At 43.6% G+C, this 19,266-nt stretch overlaps 1 protein-coding gene across 1 annotated transcript in view; it reads left to right on the top strand.

Moving 5' to 3' along the window:
- The window catches only part of PRDM15 (PR/SET domain 15), a gene marked incomplete in the record, with an annotated part of 68,316 nt that extends 52,590 nt beyond the window's left edge, over positions 1–15,726 (top strand). The window contains 4 exon segments of the mRNA XM_073617264.1: positions 355–438; positions 3,220–3,392; positions 8,771–8,977; positions 14,889–15,726. Coding sequence (XP_073473365.1) covers positions 355–438; positions 3,220–3,392; positions 8,771–8,977; positions 14,889–15,392 — 968 coding nt within the window.
- Between the last annotated feature and the right edge of the window lie 3,540 nt (positions 15,727–19,266).

Below are 19,266 nucleotides of genomic sequence, written 5' to 3'. Positions count from 1 at the left end.
AGACAATCTCCTGACCAGAGTTCCTCTAAAATCGATCAGATGATTCCATGCATTCGTGTCGCGCGCACTCCAGGGAAGAATGATCCGGCCTTATGTGTCTAGCATGGAGTCAGGCTAGAAGGCAACCAACTAAATCTGATGTAGCTGTACATGGTAGCCAATCCGCTTCTAAGTTCAGCTTGTTTAATCTAGCTTTGACAACAAACCCTGGAAGCTGAAGATTTTGCAGCATGCCGTTTTCATAAATCTCCCCCACAATCTTTTACACTGTCTATAGAGGAGCCTTTACCTGCCACCAGGAGTAAAGTAAACACGATGTTCGCTCTTCTCATGTGTCTCCTCGTTATTTTAAAGGTATCAAAGACTTCATGTGTGAGCTGTGCGGAAAGACCTTCAGTGAGAAGAACACAATGGAGACCCACAAACTGGTACACACCGGTAAATACGGCTCTTACCTGTTCCAATTTATAAGTATTCTGTTTCTGTCATTTGCATGGCAGCTACAACACATTTTTGCCCATGTATTACTAGTAATAACTTTCTAGCCGATGTATTAAATGGCATTCTAGACGTGACATTGGAATAATCAGTTTCTATACTTGGCCCATGGTCATGTGCTAACCGTGATGTCACCATGAAAAGGCTTAGTGGGAGGGCGGTAAAAACTTTTCCTGATGTGCCTCAGCAGATGTATGAAATCACATCTATGGCAGCACTTGTAATGTATCTGTCGGTCAGATTCCATGATAGACAATGTGGCACAATAAGCCTGAAGTTTTAACTGACCCAAGTGTCAAATATCTTTTTCAGTGGACCTGTGCCCCTTTCATGGATGTTAAAATATTTACATATTCTTAAGAAGCAGTAAAAGATATAAGGAGCATGCAACTCGCCCCACTTTCTATGACATAAGTGCTGATTGGTCATTTAGACACCAATTGCGTGAGCAGCTGAGGAGGGCAGCAGTTTAACACCTATAGTAAAATGATGGCCAGGCGGGAGCACGTCATATGACGTCCTCCCAGAACACGCCTCTCACCCGCGGGGGCCGCGCAGTGGCGAGATCTGTCACCGGCTGTGACTGATCACTGTACCAGCCTGCTGTCAGTGTCATGTGATCACTGTGACCAATCACAGCAGATCACATGACAATTTTAAACATTGAAGGGCTTCCTTTTTCATGCCATCTATTGTATACAAATGTGTTGCTAGCTGTGATTGGTCACAGTGAACATATGATACAGAAAGGCCAATCGGCCCATCTGTACTATGTAAATAGCTTTAGTCAATCGCAGCTAATCACAACAAAAGACACTGAATGAACTAGTTTTATTCAGTAAAAATGGTTGCTTATACCAATGAAATTAATTGGTATATGCAATCATAATGTGTTAAAAAAAATCCTGATCACTTCCGCAGAGTAGTGCAGTGTTACTATGGCAACACTGTATTGCTCTGGTCAATGATTATTTATTTGCAAAATTTTGTTAACGAAACAAACGCAAATTGTTTTCAAACTTTTTTTTTTTTTTTTTTTCGTTTACCAAGAAATAAAGAACCCATTGGTGATTAAATACCACCAAAAGGAAGGTCTATTTGTGTGGGGGGAAAAAAATGATAAAAATGTCATATGGGTACAGTGTTGCATGACCGTGCAATTTGTCATTCAAAGTGCGACAGCGCTGAAAGCTGAAAATTTTAGCCTGGGCAGGAAGGGGGTAAAAGTGCCTGGTATTGAAGGGGTTAAGGTTGAACTTTAGTCAGAAAATTAAATCCTGCTAGAGCACTTCAGGTTGGCCCCCTTTTTGCAGGTGTATATATATGTAAACCATTAAAAATAAGTGTCTATACTGTTTAAAATCCAGTAATACACTGTCTCCCTCTGCTCTGCACATGCTCAGTTGCTCTCTACTTTTAGACACTGCTGAGTTCGTAGAGGCCGATCTGCTGACAGCCTTAAAGCGGAATTAAACCCTCCTATCGTTTACAGCCAAGGAAGCTGCTTTTGTTCAATCTGCAACTGCCATGGTGCTGCACATGTGATCAGTAATGACACCAGACATTTGATGGTTTGACCGTTTGGTTGAGGACACAAGCAAATGTGACAGCATCCCGGTGTTCTGTCAGAATCAGCGGCCTGTCGGATTAGGTAATGGAAGTGACGTCCCGTTGGCTGCGCATGCGTTCCGCTGCTACCAGGTTTGCTAATCTGACTGTCCGCTGCCTTCTTCTGACTGCAGGTGTTCTATTTGCTACACCCAGCTACGTCCTTGAATTTCACAGTAATTTTAGCAATAAAGTGAGCGTAATATAAATAAATATAGTGTATTGACATCTGTGATGCTGTTTGGATGTTTAATTTTGAAAGCCTAAAGGTTTAGCGCTGACCAGTGCAGGGTGTACCAACATGGCCTCCGCCATCTTCCTACTGCTGACGTCCAGCTTCTTTCAAAATGTAACCTCAAATCACCATCACAGATGTCAACATACTATATTTATTTATATACGCTAAATTTATTGCTAAAATTATTTAATAGTTCAAGACGTAGCTGGGTGTAGTAAGATGTCCGCTGCTGCCTTCTTCTGACTGCAGGTGTTCTGTCAGATTAGCAAAGCTGGTAGCGGTGGACGCATGCGCAGCTGACGGGACGTCACTTTAGTTACCTAATCTGACGGGTCGCCGATTCTAACAGCACACCGGCGTTCCAGGAATGTAACTGTTTTTTTGAAACCGTTAAACCGACGGGTTTAGTTCCGCTTTTATGATTTACTGCTGTTCAGGGTCTCTGGGCTTCAGAAAAATGGCAGCCTCCACCAAGAAGAAACTGGAACAATGCTGGAGGCAATTTACAGCACACACTAATTATGGTAGCATAATTATCAATGTATGTTCCTTGCTAAAGAGCATTATTTATTTATTTATTTTTATTTTTTTATCAAGTTGTTCTGGGTAAAGTTCCGCTTTGCCTGTTCTATTTCCCTGCACAGGAAAAGTACAAGCACACTTTTTTTTTTTTTTTTTTTTAAAGCCGGGCAAGCACAGATACTAATTCATTCTAGTTTAGGAGTTGAGCTGATGTTCCTGTTCTCATCCCTCCTAACTCTAGAAACTGACGCAATTGTTATTGAATTTAGAAATCTTAATCGCTCTTCTATTAGAGTTCTGATTTAACCTTGTTCTCTCGCACGCCTTTGCCGCGTCTCTATTTGGGGCTGTAGGAAAGCAGTGGACTTGCTCGGTGTGCGATAAGAAGTACGTCACGGAATACATGCTCCAGAAACACGTCCAGCTCACTCATGACAAGGTGGAGGCTCAGAGCTGTCATCTGTGCGGAACCAAGGTCTCCACCCGAGCCTCCATGAGCCGCCACTTACGGAGGAAGCACCCAGAGGTAGGTTAAAGAATATGTAAAGGTTCGTAAAAGAAACAAAAAAAGCAAACATGTTATACTTACCGCCTCTGTGCGGTTAGTTTTTTTTGCACAGAGTGGCCCCGATCCTCCTCTTCTGGGGTCCCTCAGCGGTGCTCCTGGCTCCTCCTCTTCTCGAGTGCCCCATTGGAGAGTCGCTCTCCCTCGGGGCACTTGTGTGGGCGCACACCCATGTCCTGCTGCTGCGCCCATTGACACAGACAGCAGGACTCAGCCCCGCCCCCCAGGCACCCACGTAATTGGATTGGATTGACAGCAGCGGGAGCCAATGGCTGCACTGCTATCAATCTATCCAATGAGGACCTGAGACACCGGCTGGAGCTAGAAAGATCGGGCTCAGGTAAGTAAAAGGGGGGGGCTCTGGGGGGGCAGCTGCATCACAGGAGGTTTTTCACCTTAATGCATAGAATGCAAACCTCGAGGGTTTACAACCCCTTTTAAGGAAGAGCTGAAAGCCTATGAAAGTGCAGATATGTATTTCTCGCAGACTCAGAAATTTGGTAAAAATCCCCCCCATTCTTTTCTGTTAAAAAAAAAAAAAAAAAAAAAAAAATCCCCCCCACCAGTTAGAACTAAACGATCCATCAAATGTCCAGATGGGGGTTATAGGCAGGTCAGTTTGCAGACTGTTAAATGTTGCTGATACAACCAATGTAACCTGCTACTATTTGCATATATTGCAGCTAAGACACTAATGCATTAAAGTGATTGTGAATGATTACATTGTAAAACAACCCATTCCGTTTGAAATAGAGATTAAGTGCAAAACATTTTTGTATAAATAAAAAAAAAAAAAAGGTATTTGTTTTTTGTTTTTTTATGTGATCACATTCCCTCTGTTCTCAGCTGCATGATTGCTGGGGGGAGGAGAAGCAGCAGCACACTGGTCTTCCCAGTGAATGGCTGTGCAGGGGAGGTGTGTCAAGACAAGTCTGATCATTGGAGGAGAGCAGGCTGAGTTCCCAGCACAGCTAGAGAACTGACCATGGTGTGTTCTCCTGCTTAGTGTGGTCAGCTTTTAAAAGGAAAGCAGAGAGACTAGCGGGAACACCAGGGATTTCACACAAAGGAAGCAATACAAAGAGAACAGGAGACTTCCTTATACAACTTAATGGTACAGCAGCCACATATCGGGGATATATGAAGCATTGGGGTAACAAACACTTTGACATAGAAGACATTGTGGGGGTTGATTTTGTAAAGGCAAATAAATTGTGCAGTTGCTCCAGACTCGCAGGGGGTCTCCAAACTACGGCCCTCCAGTTGTTCAGGAACTACAATACCCATCATGCCTAGTCATGTCTGTGAATGTCAGATTTTTGCAATGCCTCGTGGGATGTGTAGTTCTGCAACAGCTGGAGGGCCGTAGTTTGGAGATCCCTGCTCCAGAGCTTAGTAAATGAGCAGAAGCTGCTGACTTCCGTCATCCAATTATGCGCAAGCAAAAAAACATTTTTTTTTTTTTCCTTTATTTTCCTTGCTCGTGATTGTGTATTCTTTGCAGAGTGAAGCTTTACCTCATTTACTAAGCTCTACAGCAATTGCACTTGAGTGCACAGTCTATTTGCCTTTTAGTAACTCAACCTCATTGCTTCACTACTTGGTAATTCGATGAGCTGGAACAAGCATGCTCCAAGTGAAGTGTCAGGACACTTGATGATTACACACTTTTGCTAGGTCACTCATTAACGTTCCTTAGCAGTATCTGTCCAATCATTGGGGTTGTTTTTGACTAAAGGCAAATCGACTGTGCTCTTTGTAAGTTCAGTTGCACTTAATTTCCCCGGAGCTTAGTGAATGTGGTGAAGCTTTACTTTGAAAAAATACCCAATCAAGTGCAATGGGAAAAAAAAAAACAGCATTTTCGCTTGCACATGATTGAATGATGGAAATTGGCAGTTTCATCACATTTAATGAGCTCTGAGGGAAAAATTTGCGCAATTGCACTTGCAAATGGCACAGTCTGTTTACTTTAGTAAATTAACCCCATTTACTCCTGTAGGCTACAGATGGAGATGCCACCCTGCAGTTAAAGGGTTTATCCCCCCCCCCCTCCCAAACAAAAACCCTAAAATGTTACAATTTTAATTGCATCTGATTTTATTTTTTTGTTTTTGTCATGTGGGATTTGTCTGGTGAGCATTCCTGCCAGTCTGCATGGCAAAGGGGGCTCTCTATTCCCGCTGGAGAAAAAAGGGGCTTATAGCTATATTTGTACCTCGCAGATTTTGAGTGGAGGCATTTTATTGTATTCTGTGGACCTAAATTGGTTTAAACCCCCCCCCCCCACATATACCCAGTGAAGTGACTATCCTCAGGTGATTCACAGAGATGAAACAAATCCTCCTACATAAGTTGTACCTGTATATCTGCAGTCTTTTTTTCTCTACATCCCTTCAAAGTGCTAAATTATAAAGCTTGTCTGAGCTGTCAGGAAAAAAAAAGGGGGGGGGGTTAAGAGCTGAAGTTACACCCTGCAGAGCTCAGTAAGGAGAGTTCTGAGAGCTGATTGGAGGGAAGGGACACACCCTCATCCACGCAGCACACCGGAACAGAGCTGAGGCAGTCAATCAGATATAGGTCCTTCCCCTGTCACCGTTTTTTCTCTTGGTGTCAAAAGTTGTCCGAAGTGATTCATGCTGATAGCAGAGGGATGGGGCACACTATAGAGCAGTGATGGCGAACCTTGGCACCCCAGATGTTTTGAAACTACATTTCCCATGATGCTCAGCTACACTGCAGAGTGCATGAGCATCATGGGAAATGTAGTTCCAAAACATCTGGGGTGCCAAGGTTCGCCATCACTGCTATAGAGGGATATGCTTTTGTTCCTATTTCATGTCTGAGGTTTACAACCACTTTAATGCTCAACTCCGGGCTGCTTTTAAATCTACCCATGCGGTGGAGTTAAATGCTCATTTGGCTAGTGGGGGAGGAATCCGTACAATTCTTGGCTTGCCTGGCGGACAGCACTGTCTGACGCTCCCCCGGTTGTGGGCGGGCCCTCTCTGTTCTTTCATAGAATTCCCGGATTGCTGGTTTGTTTGTGTGTGTGTTTGTGTGTGTGTTGGCTTTGGAAGACCAGTCGAAGGAAAAAAGGAGAGTCTGCAGGAAAAATAAGGCTAGTACTTGTAATGAGCATTTAACCCATTAAATGTGCAGGAGACCGCACTGCATGGGAAAATTTAAATGCAATCCAGACTTTGGCTTTAAAGGATAAGTTCACTTTAAAAAAAATAAAAAAATGCACTAGGGTTGCACCAATATCAGTATTGGTGCTGATACTGAGTATTTGCTCAGATACCTAAACTGATACCTTTTTCGGTACGATTTGAGCCCATACAAAATGAATGGGCTCAAACCGCACTGCAAAGAATCACATGTTATTTGAATGAAAATGGTGTGCAATTCCTGTGCGCATCACATGTGGTCCCCCCCCCCCCCCCTTTCTGTGTGAACCCAGGTAGTCATAGTGACTTCAGTCTGGGTTCATGCAGGAGCGGTGCGGGAAACCACATGTGATTCAGATAAGACTTGCACCGCATTCCTGTTCAAATAACATGCGATTCTTTGCAGTGCGATTTGAGGCCATTCATTTTGTATGGGCTCAAATCACACTGAAAAGGTATCTGTACTCCTTATCGGTATAAGGAGCACTGAAAGTATGGGTACTCTTACCATTTATTTTTTCACCGGCGAGTAAGAGTACCGATACTTTCAGTCAAGTACTCACCGATAAGGAGTACTGATACCTTTTTCAGTGCGATTTGAGCCTGTACTAAATTAATGGCCTCAAATCGCACTGCAAAGATATTTGAACAGGATTGCGGTGCAAGTCTTGTCCGAATCACATGTGGTTTCCAGCACCGCTCCTGCGTGAACCCAGACTGAAGCCACTATGACAAGGGGAGGAACCACATGTTATGCGCACAGGAATTGCACACCATTTTCGTTAAAATCGCATGCGATTTCTTTTTTTTTTTTTTTTTGTAGTGCCGTTTGAGTCCATTCATTTTGTATGGGCTCAAATCGCACTGAAAAGGTATCGGTACTCCTTATCGTGAGCACTTGATTGAAGGTATTGGTACACATACTCGCCGGTGAAAAAAAAATGGTATCCGTGCAACCCTAAAATACACTTTTCTTTTTTTTTTCTTTTTTTTTTTGTCAGGTAAAAAAAAATGCAGTTATTTTTATTTTTTTAATTTCTTTTTGTAGGAGCCTTGAAAGCATTGCACCCGTGATCAGCAGACAGCTGTCAGTACTTGTAGTTCATTCACAGAGCTCTGTGAATGAATGATGGAGCCATGTGGGCGGAGCCACACAGCCGCCCTCTTTTTAAATAGTGACAGCTGGTAGGGGGGGTGGAGACCCGGGCCTTCTGTCAATGGGAGTGTGGAAATCAGGAAGTGGGTGCAGGATCGGGAACATGTTACATATTTTATTCTAAAAACGGGTGGAACATGTAACATGTTCCCAATGGTGAACTTATCCTTTTAAAGCTCCTCTCAGGGTACATTTTCAGCTTCCTCCGTCTATATACCAACTAATCGCTGCAAGACCAAAATACTTAAGCCTTGTGAAGTATCACCTCGGGGTGCACTGACCCCATACTAGCGGTGCAGTAGTAAACATTTGATAAGGTAACCCTATTCTGCGCTAGGTTATGTCTGAGCCGATTGAGGAGATGTGTTATCTACAAGGATTTCCAGGGATTGACGCATCCATAAGCTTTTTCCAGGTAATCGGAACCACCTATATGGCCTATTAGATCTGACTATTCACGTTTTTTTTCTTTCACTGGGTGCAAGGTGTGTTGGGGATCCAATGTACATCCAATTAAGAAGCAGTGTTGGGAAATCCGTAGATATTTTGGTCAACCCACAAAATGGCTTTTATGTTTTGGTGATGGGTCCACTAGCAATAATTTGGTGTTCACTTTCCCTTTTCACTGTCCCTTTCACAGGTGAATTGTAAAAAATCAGATTTTTTTTTTTTTAAAGCGGAACTAAACCCATCAATTTTCCAAAAACGGTTACATTGCTGTCACGTGACGGGAATCTAACTGTCACATTGGCTTTGCGCTCTCAACCAAACGGTCAAACCATGAAATAGCCGGTGTTGTTGTGCAGCACCACGGCAGTTGAAGTTCAGAGGCCAAGATGGCAGCTTCCTTAGCTGAAAACAATAGGAGGGTTTAGTTCCATCCATTTTTTTTTTTTTACTTCTATAAGAGCACACTGAAGGTGTTGTGTACCTACAAAAAATACAAAATCACTAATATTTACTCATTTACCATATCTGTAGTGTCATGGGGATATCTTTTATGTCTGTTGCAGCCTGTTCTGGATGGTGAAGAAGATGATGAGCTCGATCCAGATAAATCGCTGGGGCTGGACGGAGCCCACATAGACCAGGATAAAGACTGCGAGGAGGAAGAAGTAACGAATGAGGACTCGGAGTTCACCCAATACAGCGGCAAGGAGGTTGAGTTTACGAGTGGAGCTGCGGAGGAGGATGGCTCCGCTGTGGAGACCCTGCAGCAGGTAAGACCCTGAGTGTATGGGCGCTGATCATCGATCTCTATGCCACCATCCTGGCTGGTTACAAATTCCAAAGTTGGCCATAGACCAGATTGTTTTTTTGGGTTTTTTTTTTTTTGTTTTCATTCTCTAAGGTCCCTTTCACAATGACTGACCAATCGGATCCACCTGTCAGTTTTTTTCAGGCGGATCTGATCAGATTATCCATTGCTCTCTTTGGAGCGGCAGATGTCAGCAAAGTGTCCGCTGACACCCGCCAGCATCCGATCCTGTCTGCTAAAAAGATAGCTGGAGATCTGTTCCCGATCCATCTGGCGGATCGGGTCAGGGAACAGGCAAATGGAAATGGACGGATGGTTCACCCTGTCTGAAAGGGGCCTAGCTGTTTCCTCTATTCACAGAAATGAGGTGGAAGAAGAAATCCCTCCCGTGACTTTTGTATTCTGACAGTGGGACTCACCACTGTTAAGACGCACTGACCAGCGGCTGCCGCAAGTCCATATCTGTTGAGACAGACCCTTAAAGCGGAGCTCCACCCTAAAGTGGAACTTCCGCTCATCGGATTCCTCCCCCCCCCTCCGGTGCCACAATTGGCACCTTTTCAGGGGGGTGGGGGGTGCAGATACCTGTCTAATACAGGTATCTTCACCCACTTCCGGGCATAGATAGCTGCAGATACCCGCCCCCCCCCCCCCCCCCCGTTGTGTTCTGGGAAACGCACAGTTCCCAGAACACAGCGTGGACCAGTGAAGATGCGCAGTGCGACTTGCGCTGCGCAGTAGGGAACCGGGCAGTGAAGCCGCAACGCTTCACTTCCTGATTCCCTGACCGAGGCAGGGGGCAGCCGAGAGACGATTGATTGGCTTCGGCTGCCGACATCGCTGGACCCTGGGACGGGTAAGTGTCCATTTATTAAAAGTCAGCAGCTGCAGTATTTGTAGCTGCTGGCTTTTAATATTTTTTCTTAAGGTGGAGCTCCGCTTTAAGCTGGATACACACTATACAACTTTTTGTTCGATTTCCTTCAGATTTACCTTCAACTATGTGGTGTAAGGGTCTGCCTGATTGCATACAAATTGAACGTGTTTTAGGTTGGACCTCATATTATGTTTTTGGTAAATCTAAAGGGAAAAAAAATCTAAAGACAATTGTATAGTGTGTGTATCAAGCTTAGGCTGGCCACACATGAGTCATTTTCTTTTCAGCCAGCAGGTTGAACAAAAGAAAACGACTGGATTTCACCATCTACACACTTGATGTGAACGGGAGAATCCCTCCCACTGAGCTATTATATTCTGACAGCGGGAAGCAGTGGTGTAACTAGAACCTTCAGGTCCCTGATGCAAGAAACCATGAAGGGGCCCCCCTGACCCCCGCACAGAGCCCTTCCCTCCAAGCCTGGTGGCAAAACAACAGGGCCGGTCATAAGTGGGTGGCTGCATATAGAGGAATCATTTTCTCAGTTTTCCCTCCCGCAGGCATTCAGTGGCTGCAGGAGGAAAATGGAGAGATGGGTTCCTCTGTTGGTGTTTCTCAATCTTTTTTTCAGTCTGGGCACCCTTGAAGTATACCCCTAGGTGATTGGGGCTGCACTACAACCACCCTGCAACTGTGTGGATTGCATGTAGTTGCAGCATAGTGATGATGCATTTAAGGGGTTAAAACAGGTGGTCAGGAAGCAACATATTGCCTCCTTTATACACACACACACACCCACACACCCACACACACACACACCCACCCACACACACACACACACCCTTTTTAAAAACGGCAGTGCTTTACCTTACCTCTTCCTGCCAGGTACTGCCCTGTAGGGGGAGACAAAGAGCACAGCACACACTGTGTCACTTTAGGTCAAATCAGTGTGACCAGCTCCCCGCACAGTGCCATTCAGGTGAGGTTTAGGGAGATCAGGGTCAGCCAGACTTGTCGCTCCTCCTATCGAGGTATACAAGGGCCCCCTGCAGCATGAGGCCCGGTTGCTATGGCGATCTCAGCGAACCGTATACTTCCGCCACTGGTGGGAAGATTTCCCTTCTGTCAGACACTCCTCGGCACTGCTGACGCTGATCAAGAGAACATTCCCAACAGGCTGTGTGTGTAGAAACCGATCGATAGATTGACTAGTTTACAACCAGCCTTGCCCATACATGGAAGGAAATACGGCCTGTCCCTGCTGATCCATGTATGGTCGGCCTTATGCCCCGTACACACGGTCGGACATTGATCGGACATTCCGACAACAAAATCCTAGGATTTTTTCCGACGGATGTTGGCTCAAACTTGTCTTGCATACACACGGTCACACAAAGTTGTCGGAAAATCCGATCGTTCTGAACGCGGTGACGTAAAACACAGACGTCAGGACTATAAACGGGGCAGTGGCCAATAGCTTTCATCTCTTTATTTATTCTGAGCATGCGTGGCACTTTGTCCGTCGGATTTGTGTACACACGATCGGAAATTCCGACAACGGATTTTGTTGTCGGAAAATTTTATATCCTGCTCTCCAACTTTGTGTGTCAGAAAATCTGATGGAAAATGTCCGATGGAGGCAACACACGGTCGGAATTTCCGACAACACACTCCGATCGGACATTTTCCATCGGAGAATCCGACCGTGTGTACGGGGCATTAGTTGTGAGAATCTTTGTCATTAAGGGTGGAGATGTCTGCAGGTTTTCAAAGTGAACCTAGATATTTAAAATTTAGGTGTGTGATGAAGAATTACGATAGCTGAGGCTAACTTCATAGGTAATTGCATGTGGAAACTATCAGACCCATATGTTGACAGCTGAATATACAGTATCTCACAAAAGTGAGTACACCCCTCCACATTTTTGTAAATATTTTCTTCTATCTTTTCATGTGACAACACTGAAGAAATGACACTTTGCTACAATGTAAAGTAGTGAGTGTACAGCTAGTATAACAGTGTAAAATTTTTTTGTCCCCTCAAAATAACTGAACACACAGCCATTAATATCTAAACCGATCGATATTGGTAACAAACTTGCCAATATTGCTTCAAGTGGTTGTTCCAGGGTGATGCCAGCCATCACCCCGGTACCATTCTTTAGAGCTGACCGTCTTTCTTGTAATAGCAACCGATGTGGCTAAGCAGCCACAAGTAGTGGGAGGGGACGCGCCCCCCCCACCACCACCACCACCACCTTCCACCACTCAGCCCGGGTCTCAGGTCCCACCGGGATGCCCGAGTGACCAGCCGGCACATCACTTCTGATTGGACACAGCCGTCACGTGGTCGGGAGGGTCAATCACAGCACCCATATCCCGATCCCTGCTCGGCTAGATCCTGTGATCATAACACTCGTTCCTGAACCTCCACTCAGAACAATGAGAGGCCCACCCGGCCGTTTATGTACAGTGGCCATGTGGGAGGTGGTTAAAAACACAATCTTGCAGTGGAGGGGTACTCCTTAAAGAGTACTTGTCACATGCCTATTGCTGTCACAATGGATGTTTACATTCCTTGTGACAGCAATAAAAGTAATTAAAAAAAAAGGTAAAAGGTCTGTGTAAAAAAAAAAAAAAAAAAAAAAAAAAAGCGTTAAATCTACAGAATATCGGCACCTGATATCGGCCTTAAAAGGCACCCAAAAAATCGATTTCAGCCTTGAAAAAACGATATTGGTCAACCCCTACTATTTTCATCCACTGATACCAACTATGGGACATATTTCCCCCACTGACACCGATGAAGGGGCACAATTCCTCCCAATGACACCAAGGATGGGGCATTGTTTATTCCCACTGATGTCAGGATCTTTTCTAATCGTCACAGTTTGGCCCCCTCCCCCCTTTTTAGTCTGAAGGACAGTAAACTGGCCCTTTGTTTAGGAAGTTTGGAGACCCCTACTTTACAGGCTCCCAACAAAAAAAATAAACTCTTATTTATTTTTTTACCTGCAAAAAAAGTATTGTTTTTCTTGTAAAGGTGAACTTCTTTTAACCACTCCAGCCCACCATATAGTAATATGATGGCCAGAAAGTGGTTCTGTTATCCTGACTGGGTGTCATGACGTCCAGCAGGAAATGCCGCAGGGGTGCACAGCACGGTGATCGGTGGTGTGATGTGTCAGTCAGACACACCACATCTCCAATGGAGGTACAGAGCCTCTGAGGTAGGCTCTTTACCACGTGATCCGCTGTGTCCAATCACAGTGTAAACAGGATAAGCCAAGTATCGGCTTTTCCTCTACTCGCACTAACAGATGAGTGCAGCCCCCCTGAGGATGGCCACCATGGATGCCCACCAATTGGCCACCGGGTAAGCCCACTAGCACTCACCAGGGATGCCAATCTGCCCATTAGGGATGGCACTCTATGCCTCTCAGTGATGCCTGCCAGTGCCTCCTGATCAGTGCCAATCAGTACTACCTCATCAGTGCCCGTCAGTGCCAGCCTCATCGGTGAAGGCGAAAACTTATTTACAAAGTTTTGTAACCGAAACGAAGAAAAACATTTTTTCCTTGTCAAAAGAAGTTTATTGAGTATACAATGTTATAAAGATACATAAAGTAAGTTTACAAGGATCTATAAAGTAAGCTCATTGTTTTACAGTAGGGTTTATATAGGTAAATATCATGAAATTTCAAATATTAAACATTGGGTTCACATAAACCTAAATTAAAGATATATATCATTTCCTTAGTTACTTTTGTAGGTATTTAAATGATTTATACCTACTATACATATTGTTTACAAGTAGAGTGTATATAGGTCAAATAAATTCTGATAATGAGCTTTAATCGTAAGGTGGAGAAAAGTAAAGAGAAAAAAGAAAAAGGGTTGAAAGGTAGAGGTATGGTCCACAAGGTTGTCCCGCTCGTCAGTTTATTATTCTTTTTAGTTCTCTTTGAAGCCTTAGAATGGGTGTCTCTGTAAGTCATTTAATCTGTTACCATGGCAACAGGACAGAGTCATTGAAGTTTGACAGGAATTGTTGTTTTATCCAAGGATGCCAAAGTTTTTCAAATTTTGGAATTTGATTTTGATCGATGGCTACCATCTTAGCATGGGACATTGTATTATTCATTGAAAAACATTTTTTCAAGATTTTTTATTTGTAGCACAAAAAATAAAAACCCCAGTGGTGATCAAATAGCACCAAAAGAAAACTCTATGTGTGGGGGGGAAAAAAATGAAAATTTTATTAGGGTACAGCGTCCCATGTCTGTGCAATTATCATTCAAAGTGTGACAGAGCTGAAAGCTGAAAATTGGTCTGGGCAGGAAGGTGTATAAGTGCCCGGTATTGAAGTGGTTAAAGATGAATTGCAGGCATGTTCTATTTTTACAGTTACACTTTCAGCTGGGACCAGTATAACTCTGTAAACACCGGACCTGGCAGATGCCCCTGGAAGCTGGAAATCGCTAAAGTAGCCACCGCTCCTCCAATAGTCTCCACTTGCTTTCGGGTCCCGCACTGAGTGGCCGGCCTCCCGCATTCTGAACAGGACAGCCACTCGGCACGGGCATCATTCAGAGAATGCCATGCACTTTCTGAATGCATGCAAACTGCTCTCTGATTGGGCAAGGTGGAGAGGCGAGGTAGGGACATCACACTCATCACCTTGTCCAATCAGAGAATGCTTTGCATGCTTTCTCTGGTGCCGGTGTTGATCGACCAACCTCTTCTGTTGACAATACAATAAAAGCAAGTGGAGATCATTGGAGTAGTGTTGCCAGCTTCCAGGGGCATTATCCAGGTATGGTATCTACATAGTTACATTGGTCCAAAAGGGGGTTATTATTTTTTATCTGTATAAATAACATAGGAGCCTTTTTTCTTTTTTTTTTTATCGTTTTCCTTTTGAAAATATAATTTATAAGATTCAGTAAAGAAAATGTGTTTACTTCCCCTCTGTTAATTTTTGTTCTTGTTGTAGGTCGTGGTGACTATTAGTGACGGGAACGTCCCCACACCGTCTTGCACTGTGGGACTGACCAACATCACAGTGACTCCCATCACCACCACGGCGGGCGCGCAGTTTGCCAGCTTGCAGCCAGTGGCTGTGGGTCACCTGACTGGCTCGGACCGCCAGCTCCAACTGGACAGCTCCATCCTCACTGTGACTTTCGATGCTGTGAGCGGCAGTGCCGTGCTCCACAACCGGCCAGCTGAGCTGGCCATCACCGCGTCTCAGGAGGCCCCTGGCTCGCACCCCGTAGCACACTTCATTAACCTCACCACCTTTGTGAACTCCATAGCTCCCCTCGGAGGTCAAATCGCCACAGAGGGACCTCTGACTTGGAGGGCAGTAACTGTGGGTGAAACTCCGCCCTCTACGGAGGAGGACACGCCCACAGAGCAACCAGAGCAGGAACCTTCCCCGACACAAGCTGGCCAAACGGGCGAAGCTGATCCCCAGGAGCCAATGTACAGTTACTAAGCTGTGAGCTGGTCGCTGACTAAGCTATGAACTTAAGGAACGGTTGCTAGACCTATTTAAGTTATTTGGACATTTTTTTTTTTTTTATTTTACTTTTATGTTGAAATGTGTTACTGTATTGAGATGAGAAGATGGAAGAATTGTTTCTCGACAGTATTAGATGGGTTATGAAGGACTGGTAGAAATGATTCATCTGACCCGGTCCAAAACTGGAATAAATGGGCTGACAATTGTGGAGCCATTTTATTCCGCTATGACATTTTAGGCTATGTGTTCTTTTGCCAAATGTAGCCGAAGACTGGAAATCCATTGTGAATAAATTCTTTGCTGCAAATGGTCAATATGAAGCCATTTTGGTGTTATTCTGTCCCCCCAAACCTAATAGCAGTTTCTAGTCTCTTCAGGAATCGGTTCACACAGGCATTCTGAAGAGCAATATGTACAACAAGCAGTAGAAATGTTTCAGGCAGCTTTCTTGTAACCCTTAGGGCTCATACACACTGCGGCTAAAAAAAAAGCTGCTTTTACAGGCATTTGATCTTTTATTTCAGCTTGAAGAAGCTTGTGCTTTTTTGGGCTCTTTTGCACGTTTTGTATTGAGCTCCTTTAGGCTCCCTTGAGCTTCTTTGGGCATAAGCGTTTTTTTTTTTGTTTTTCACAAACCTTCCCCTCAGCTCATTTTTCAAATTTTTTTTTTTTTTCTTATTTCTTTTTTGTGTACTTTGAGCTTCTTTGAGCGTTTTCATGCTCTTTTTTTTTGCATGTTTTTGGGCACTTGGGCATCTTTTCTGCTCGAAAGCTCCTCTCAAAAATGTGAGTTTGGTGGGGTTTTTTTCTGCCTGTAAGAGCATATGCCTGTAAACTCCTGAAAGAGCCATAGGGGTTGATTTACTAAAGGAAAATAGACTGTGTACTTTGCAAAGTGCAGTTGATCTCTGCGAGATTATTATTATTATTATATAGGATGTATATAGCGCCAACAGTTTGCGCAGTGCTTTACAACATGAGGGCAGACATTACAATTTGGTACAAGAGGAATCAGGGGGCCCTGCTCATTAGAGCTTACAATCTTTCATGACTCCTTCCACTGGTCCACATATCACTAGAGGACACTTGGGGGGGCCAGAGGAAGAAACCACAGCGTGCAGCTGGAGACCAAGAAGATGACACTCCCAGAATGCGCCTACATATGAGGATCAGCCACAGTCTCTGAGAAAGTCATGCAAAGTCCTTGATTAGTAAGTCCAGTTGAATTACATGATAGTCTATTAAGGGCAGCTGATCCTGAAAGTTGAAGCAGGCTCTGTGTTTGGATATAAGAAAAAGCGCCTCTAAGTGTAGTATCTAAAGCAATTTATTAAAAATCCCAGACAGTTGGCCACTCGCAGTGTGAAGGATTAAATTGGGCTCATCGGTGGTAGTGGGGGACCTCCGTTGCACTGTGGGAACTGATGCCGTTGAGATGTGTCTACCGGGCATCCAGGAGAGGATAGAGTCAGCCGCTTGTAGATCCAGAGCATCAATGAGGAGTGGGAGGTGCTGTGGACCGCAGTCCACAACGCATTTCAGGGCACGCGCGATGCACCAAGCATCAACATGTTTATGCCTTTGCTCACAAGATCTCCGCTGTAGGGGACGTTTTGCTAATCTGAACTCTGATCCTCCCTTCCAGTGGTGGAGCATGGGTGGGCCCACAGTTGTGGTTGCTCCGGGGTGCAAAATTAGTAAGAATTTGGGGTTAGAAGAGGCAAGGGGTTGAGGGAACTGGAAACTCCAACTGCCAGTGAGCCTTGGAAGGAGGGTTATATGGAGTTGGGGTCCACAATAATGGGGTGTGCACAATGGGGTGGGGGAGTGGAGGTGCACAATGAGGGAGTGGGGTGGAGAGACTGGGGAGGTGCACAATGGGGTGGGGGAGTGTATTAAGTGGAGGTGCACAACGAGGGTGTGTCATTTGAAATTTTCACTTGCTTTTAATATTCAGTTTTAAAATTAATCTAATTTCTGAACAAAAACCACATACACTGTCTGAAAATCCTTTAACCAGGAAGTTTTCTAGTCTGCTCCTTTTGATTTTTCCCGTCAATGTGATGGAAAAGAATTTGACCCCACTAACGATTAGAACATCAGACAAACGTTCTTAAAATTACATTTTTGTTTTTGAAGGAAGACCTTGTTTTGGTATGGCCAGCATATAATATATTACAGTTCTGTCTGAAAATTGGCAAAACAGTCTTTTTTTTAAATTTATTTATTTTTTTTTTTTCTTTAAATAAAAAAATTGATCTGAGTCTGATATTTACCAGATTCAACCTCTAATAGTATATACAGTATATCTCTTCTGTCTTTCTTTCTCAGAGTGGATTAGAGATTTTGCTTCCCATCCATATAGTTGATTATTTAGATTTACCACTGCATAGAGTTTTTTAAGAATAAAGTGTGTGTGTGTGTGTGTGTGTGTGTGTGTGTGTGTGTGTGTGTGTTTTTTGTTTTTTTTAATACTTGACATATTTACTAAATTATACACCACACTTTTTTATTAAGGTTATTCAACCAACTAATCGATTATGAAAATAATCATTAGTTGCAGCCCTAGAAGAAATACTTTTCAAAGGAGGATTGTATCCACTGAAAGATCTAATGAAGGATGTTGGCTTTTTAATTTATTTTTATTGAGAAATAAAACCGGAAAAAAAAATGACTACTGATGAAATTAGAAATTTCTCCACTAGGGGTCAGTAGAGTATTTTATGTTTGCTACAACTGCTTCCATCAATAGGAGAGAGTGAAAACTGGTCAAGAAATAAAGAAAGGTGAGGGCTAGACTGCAATTAAATTATTTTTGCTTTTGACAGATTTTACTCCTGACCTTGTTGGCAGCACTGTTTTTTCAGTGTTTGTGCTGATCTGATGATATCCAACAAGTAGTTAAAGTGGTGTTCCGGCCAAAATTATACTTTTTAAATAAAAATACGCCTAATACACAAGCTTAATGTATCCTAGTAAAGTTAGTCTGTAAACTAAGGTCTGTTTTGTTAGTTTATAGCAGTAGTTTGTTATTTTATAAACTTACAGCAGGCCGTGGCCATCTTAAGTGTGGGCATCTGAAGCCAGACTGTATTTCTTCCTGGATCTCATCCTTGCAGATCTCGCACATGCTCAGTGCAGCACAAGCAGTGTAATAGGTTTCAGGTCAGGTTTCCATAGCAACGGCAGAGTCAGAGGAAGTTGCTGTCCCTTCCCAGAAGGCATTGCAAAACAGGAAATGATGCGATGGGCCGCGGCCAGGGAGGAGGAAGTGAAAAATGAACACAGCAGATATACAGTAGGTGCTGAGAAAATAAATTTAAAAATATCCAATTCGTTTACAGTGCGCAGTTTAGTGAGGGATGCTGAAGAGTTGTAAAAGTGGGTGGAACTCCACTTTAAATCTCTGAAATGCCTAGAGATGGATTCACCTGTGTAGGCTGAGCTTAACCACTTAAGGACCAGCCTCGTTTTGGATTTTAGGTGTTTACAAGTTTAAAACAGTTTTTTTTGCTAGAAAATTACTTAGAATCCCCAAACATTATATATTAATTTTTTTCTAACACCCTAGAGAATAAAATGGCGGTCATTGCAATACTTTTTTTCACACCGTATTTGGACAGCGGTCTTACAAGAGCGCTTTTTTTGGAATAAATTTACTTTTTTGAATAAAAAAAATAAGACAACAGTAAAGTTAGCCCAATCTTTTGTTTTTTGTTTTTTTTTATATTGTGAAATATAATGTTATGCTGAGTAAATTGATACCCAACATGTCACGCTTCAAAATTGCGCCCGCTCGTGGAATGGCGTCAAACTTTTACCCTCAAAAATCTCCATAGGCGACGTT

Source organism: Aquarana catesbeiana, linkage group LG02, assembly GCF_042186555.1.
Source record: "Aquarana catesbeiana isolate 2022-GZ linkage group LG02, ASM4218655v1, whole genome shotgun sequence".
NCBI classification, from domain to species: Eukaryota; Metazoa; Chordata; class Amphibia; order Anura; family Ranidae; genus Aquarana; species Aquarana catesbeiana.
This window is presented reverse-complemented; position numbering and strand designations above follow the sequence as displayed.